The 6,000-nt window shown below is 44.3% G+C and overlaps 1 protein-coding gene across 1 annotated transcript; it reads right to left on the minus strand.

Annotated features, from left to right (window-relative positions):
- Positions 1–1,748: 1,748 nt before the first annotated feature.
- LOC133927152 (D-3-phosphoglycerate dehydrogenase 3, chloroplastic-like) lies at positions 1,749–4,940 on the minus strand. The gene is made up of 5 exons (XM_062373459.1): positions 4,318–4,940; positions 3,162–3,538; positions 2,891–3,001; positions 2,707–2,802; positions 1,749–2,612 (listed from the first exon to the last, which is right to left on the minus strand). The coding sequence occupies exons 1-5, from the start codon at positions 4,889–4,891 to the stop codon at positions 1,941–1,943; spliced, it is 1,830 nt and encodes a 609-aa protein (XP_062229443.1). The 5' UTR covers positions 4,892–4,940; the 3' UTR covers positions 1,749–1,940.
- Positions 4,941–6,000: the final 1,060 nt, after the last annotated feature.

The raw sequence follows: 6,000 nt of genomic DNA on the forward strand, positions 1-6,000 counted from the left end.
TTCGATCCTCCGACTAGGCCGCCACCCATAAAACTGGGTAAAACACTCCCTGACCACCCTCTTCAAATGCTAACACGTCACTGTAACCGTATTCCGTGAATTCGGCTTCTGTAATATAGCCTAGGTACGAAGCCAGTGAGTACAAAGGTAGATAACCTGCAAAGAAGATGAAATATTTCTTTTATCAAACACCATATCGTTCTTGCATCGCCTAAGCGACCAGCAAGTAGCAGCCGCTCCCAACAGAACTTTCTGTTTCAATTCTCTCCTAATACCCCGTAACCAAGTCCCGAACATATGTGATACATTACGAGGCCGGTAGAGGCCCGAGGCCGCTTGTATGATAGACCACACGACGCGGGCTAAACGACATTCAAAGACAAGATGTTTAATTGTCTCTTCATGGTGACAAAAATAATATTTCGTACACTCTCACTAATTGCGCTTAGCCAGGTTATCCTTTGTCAACACTGCACCTTGGCGAAGGTACCAAAGGAAGATTCTGACTTTGAGATGCACCTTCAGTTTCCAAATGTGTTTATTACGATTGGGAACATCACTATATATTAAGGCAAGATAGTAAGATTTCACCAAGAACTGCCCATTTGGAGTTAAGTTCCAGTGAAATTCATCTTGCTCCTGATTAAGTACAATATTAACGATTCGAGGAAGCAAGGTATTCCACGTAATTAATTTTGGCCCTATAAGATCCCTTCTAAAAGAAAAATTTGGAGGAAAAGTTTGGAGGACTTCTGCTACCGTATCCTGTTTGTTCCTTACTATACTGTAAAGGCATGAATACTGTTATCGCAGAGGTGTATTTCCCAACCACTGATCTTCCCAAAAACGGATCTGGATACCATCTTTGATAGTGAAGGTTCCAAAGCGTAGAAAATCTCGCTTCACATTCATAAGGCTGGCCCAAAAGTGCGAATCTCCAGCTTTCCACTAGACCTGTGATAATGGTTTAGAGCCTAGTTACTTATTGCGAATCAGCTGTTGCCACATTCCATCAGACGTGAGCAACTTAAAAGACCATTTACTGAGTAAGGCAATATTCTTTATATCAAAATCCTGAATTCCTAGACCCCCTTGATCTCTTGGTCAGCACAAAATGTTCCATTTTACAAGTGGGTATTTTTTTTTATCGTCGCTTTGCCAGTAGAACCTGGAGCAAAAATAGTCAAAATTTTTAAACACCCCCTTGGAATAGCAAAAAAGACATCATGTACATAGACAGACTGCTAAGCACTGAATTAATCAATATCAAACGCCCACCCATTGAAAGATGCTTTCCTTTCCAACTTCTGAGTCTCTTCTCTAATTGTTTCTTGGCCCCTTTCCAATCAGCGTTCCTTAATTTTCTAAAATGAATGTCTAAGTATTGTAAAGGAAATTCACCCGTACCGCAGCCGAAAAGCTCAGCTCTAGTAATGTAAAAGTAGTTTAGAGAGCTGAAACGGTTTTGGGAAGACTAGAAAAGAAATGGATTATAAAGTACTCTTCTATGCACCTGTTTGTGACAGCAGCCAAGAAGTCTCAGAACAAAGGTCGCCAGTTCAGTATCCAGAAAAACCTGAAACTAGAGATAGAGATTCTAACGACAGCATCACCAAAATATTTCAGACCAACCACGCATATGAGATAACCCAACACAATGACAACAGAGTTCAACAGATTAGCAGAACAGAAGGCCCCAGAGAAAACATTGGGTTTTTTTTTCTTGATATATATCTACGAGATGTCGATTAGCAGAACAGCAGGCCCCAGAGAAAACATTGGGTTTTTTTTCTTGATATATATCTACGAGTGCCGTGTCCCAAAGGACACAGAAAAAAAATGTCATTCTATCCCAAACTAGCAACTAAAAGCTTGGAAAAACCAATCTCATACTAATATAACAGAGAACTCATGTTATTATGGGTATCTACCTACTACCTCTAAAGCTTAAGAAAGACAAACTCCACAACAGACGGTATGTCACCGATCATCTTGAGAGCTTCCTTCTCAGGCTCCTCATCAACTCCAATTGCCATTATCGCCTGCTTTCCTGGAGCAGTCCTTCCAACGCTCATAAAGCTCACATTTACATTCATCTTTCCCAAAACTGATCCCACTTTCCCAATTATGCCCGGCTGGTCAACTTGGCGGCATAATATTAGGTTCCCCTCAAGACTAACATCGACATTGAAGGACCCAACAAGTGTAAGATGTGGCACGCCATCCTTAACTTTGCCCTCCACTCTGATGTCACCTGCATCAGATAAGGCACCAGCAAACTTGGATTCTACATTGGCAAGGTGGACCTGGATAGAGTCTAGAGGTATTTCTGGTGAACCATCAAGGAAAATTCTCTCCTCAACGATGCGGAGGCCTCTTTGCTTGGCGACATAGTCCGCATTGACAATGTTAACGAATGCACTTGAAATAGGTTCAATAATGCCTTTGGTGACCATGGCACGAAGAATTCTTGTGTCCAAGTCATCTGGGTCTCTAGCTGATGAGTAGACAACCTTGACTCCCTTAACCCCACTCCCACCAGCTACGAGTTGCACAACAAGTCGGCCCAATTTCTCAGCAAGGACAACATAGTGAGATAACTCTGACAAAACCTGTGGGAAGAGATGGAATTTTTAAACACAAGCAGATTGCACAATTATACTGAAAAGACACTATGAAGAATCTCTTCCTTGGTAACAAAAGTACCTCAGCAGGGACCATTGGGGCGTTTACAGCAGTAGCAGCCAGATCTCCTCTCAGTGCACCGATAACAGCCTCTGCAATTTCAAGGGCTACACCTTCCTGTAGAGTACAGCACATAAAGTTAAGAGGATAAGCTACTAATATATGACGTACTACAAACAAGTTTGTTAGGAAAAAAACAGGTAACCTGCGCTTCTGTTGTGCTAGCTCCAAGGTGCGGTGTGACAGTGACATTTTCATGGTGCACTAACTTGCTGTCTTTCGGCGGTGGCTCCTCAGTAAATACATCAAGTGCAGCCTGGCTCACACCACAACGCAATCAGGAAAAAGGCTAAAAGATCTCTCTTTTTCTCACAAACATTGCACAGCGAATAATGATATAAGATGCTGATGACAATTGTATAACAGCAATATGCATTGTCAACATTTGGATGGATGGCCATGACGAAAGGAATTACCTGTGCAACTGTTCCGTTGTCGAGTGCTCTCAGCAATGCTTCTTCATCAACTACTCCACCCCTTGCAACATTGACAATCTTAACACCCTTTCTCATTTTTGCAAAAGTTTCATCATTGAAAAGCTTTGAAGTTGATGGAGTAAGAGGCATATGCAGTGATATGAAGTCTGCTGTAGAGATGGCCTCATCAAATGATACAAGATCTACACCAATTGCCCGGGCTCTATCAACAGGAGCATATGGGTCATGAGCAATGATATCCATCCCAAGTCCTTTTGCACGTCGAGCTACTTCCGAGCCAACCTTTCCAAAGCCCATAACAGCTAGTGTCTTCCCCACCAAGGAAACACCAACAAATTTGTTGCGTTGCCATTTGCCTGAGTTATGCAAAGCGCAACACTCAGTACAAATCTATTACACACAGCACAATGATGTACCAATGCTGCTACATAAGCATTTTTGTATCAGTTAAAATGGATTTGTGAGTAACGACGTTCTGAACCCAACAGTGATTGGTTCTTGCTCACTTCAAATTTATACAGTCTAGTCTTGAATATCAATTTGTTAATGTAACAAGATATGCCTGAAATATATCACCAACAAACAAAGAATTGGCAATAAGAATGATATTATTCGGTGCCTCAAGACTACAGGACAGGACCTCAAATAGGTAAAGTTAAAAGCAGCCAACAACTTGATAAAAACTTTGTTGATTACTAATTAGTACTGTAGCGTTCCTTAAGCAAACAAACCCCATGTATGACGATAATACAGTCAAAACAAAATTTCCAATTAATCACGCCATTGGTGCCACCAGTTTTGACACTACGTGCACAAGTTTTCTCTGCACTTCACACCAGCATCATTTACAACCTAACCATCGAAAGTACACCACTATAGAAATACAGGCAAGCTGCCATCCTGTGCCTCATAACAACAAACTTGTTGGTCCGCATAACATTACTACATTTTATAGCGAGCAATGTGCATCTATCAGAAAATAATAGTTGAAAAATCGCAATTGCATTTCACAGCCTCTTCTTCAACAGGTGCACACTGTTTACGCAACCACCTTATCGGGATTCACATAATATGTGGTAGGAACAGCATGGTCGTGTTATCGTGCACAAATTTGTTTGGAGAAACGAGGGCGTACCGGCCTTGAGCGAGGCGTCGGCCTGCGCGACATTGCGTGCCATGGCGGCGAGGAGCGCGATGGCGTGCTCGGCCGCGGCAACCGTGTTGGCCGTGGGCGCGTTGACGACGAGGCACCCGGCCTCGGTGGCGGCCTGGAGGTCGACGTTGTCAATCCCAACCCCGGCCCGGCCGACGACGCGCAGCCGTCCCCGCGCCGCCTCGAACACCTCCCGCGTGACGCGCGTCGCGCTGCGCACCACCAGCGCGTCCACGAGCGACACCTTAGCGCGGAGGTCCTCCGCCGTGAGCTCGTACGCGCAGTCCACGTTCGCGAACGCACGCAGCAGGTCCAGCCCCGCGGGGCCCAACTTCTCCGTGACCAGCACTGTCGGCCTCCCTCCCGCCGCCGCCGCCGCCGCCACGGCCCTGGCCGCAGGGGACGGGGACGGCGCCGCGGAGAGATTCAGGCGGAGGCTGCCCCGGCGGAGCGGGAGGGCGCGGTGGGTCGTCAGGGAAGCCCCGACGGGGTCGGGAGGCCTGGCCGGCGCGGCTGCCGCCGGGAGCAGGTGGCGAAGCAGCGTCACCAAGGCCATGGGTTTGTGTAGTGTGTGTGTGGTGGGTGGGGGGGGGGGGGGGGGAGTGCGAAGTGGAATCGGCGCGGATCGCAGGTGCTGTGAACTTGTGGTTGGTGTCGCTGCTTCCGTGGGAGACGACGGGGGCGTGTGTTGGCGACGTTGTCGCGGCTTCACTTATTTATTCGTTGACCATGCCCGCGATCCATTTCTGCGGCTATTTTTAGCTGCTAATATCTGAGCATAAGTTTTATGTTTTATTTGACTCAGACTAACTTTAGAAATATTAGTAAGAGTTCTAACAAACAGTATTTTACAGTATCAATTGTCATACTGATTTTGTAGAAGTGATTTTCTAAAATATTTTTTTTTCTATAAAACACGACACGAGAGTTGCCAATTTTATATTAAAAGGAGAAAAAATATATAAGAAAAACAAAATATTTGCCAACTAATTTCCTGAGAAAAACACACCACTCCAACTAGCGCGAAACTACTTAGGGTAAAGAAAAGCGAGACATCACTGGACGAAATCCTCCTTAATCTTAAGTGCGATTGGATGGGTAACAACTCTTATTTTGAAAGGTTTTTCGGTTCCATTCCTTCCAAATATTCTATAAAAAATATATGACTAGCCCATTAAACTCTTTTTGCGCTTGGCGGTCAATGTTCTTTTGTGCCACCTTCCACCATCTATTTGTCGTGACCACCTCAGCAAAATCTGGCAGTGAAGTGAAGTTTGACCTACTTGTGAGCATGCTCCACACTTCTTTTGTGAAAGTGCAGCTTTTGTATAGGTGTGTACGGGTTTCTGTAGGAACGAGACTGATGGCTAGATGAGGGTGAATATACGTCTCAATAAATTTCTTACGAAATTGATAGTCTTCTTCTATTTGGCTAACGTACATCAAAACTTAAGCTGAAGCAAAAATAGAGAGATATTTTAACAATAGAAAATCGAGGCAACGCGACTCTACGGATGGTATATGAACTATAAATTTTATTTAAGATCAATCCGTATGTCTTAGCACTCGAAAGATCACAATTTATAAAGAAACAAGAAAAGATGAACACCGAGCAATAAAACTCTCCAAGTTGATTGTCTAGAGTCAAAGAAATTCAAGACCCTA

The sequence above is a fragment of the Phragmites australis genome, chromosome 8, assembly GCF_958298935.1.
Source record: "Phragmites australis chromosome 8, lpPhrAust1.1, whole genome shotgun sequence".
Lineage (NCBI taxonomy): Eukaryota > Viridiplantae > Streptophyta > Magnoliopsida > Poales > Poaceae > Phragmites > Phragmites australis.

Coding starts and splice junctions, on each gene's coding strand:
- LOC133927152 (XM_062373459.1), bottom strand. CDS start 4,891: ATGGCCTTGGTGACGCTGCTTCGCCACCTGCTCCCGGCGGCAGCCGCG. Junction 3,002..3,161: donor ACAACGGAACAGTTGCACAG/GTAATTCCTTTC, acceptor GGTGTGAGCCAG/GCTGCACTTGATGTATTTAC. Junction 2,803..2,890: donor CTAGCACAACAGAAGCGCAG/GTTACCTGTTTT, acceptor TGTACTCTACAG/GAAGGTGTAGCCCTTGAAAT.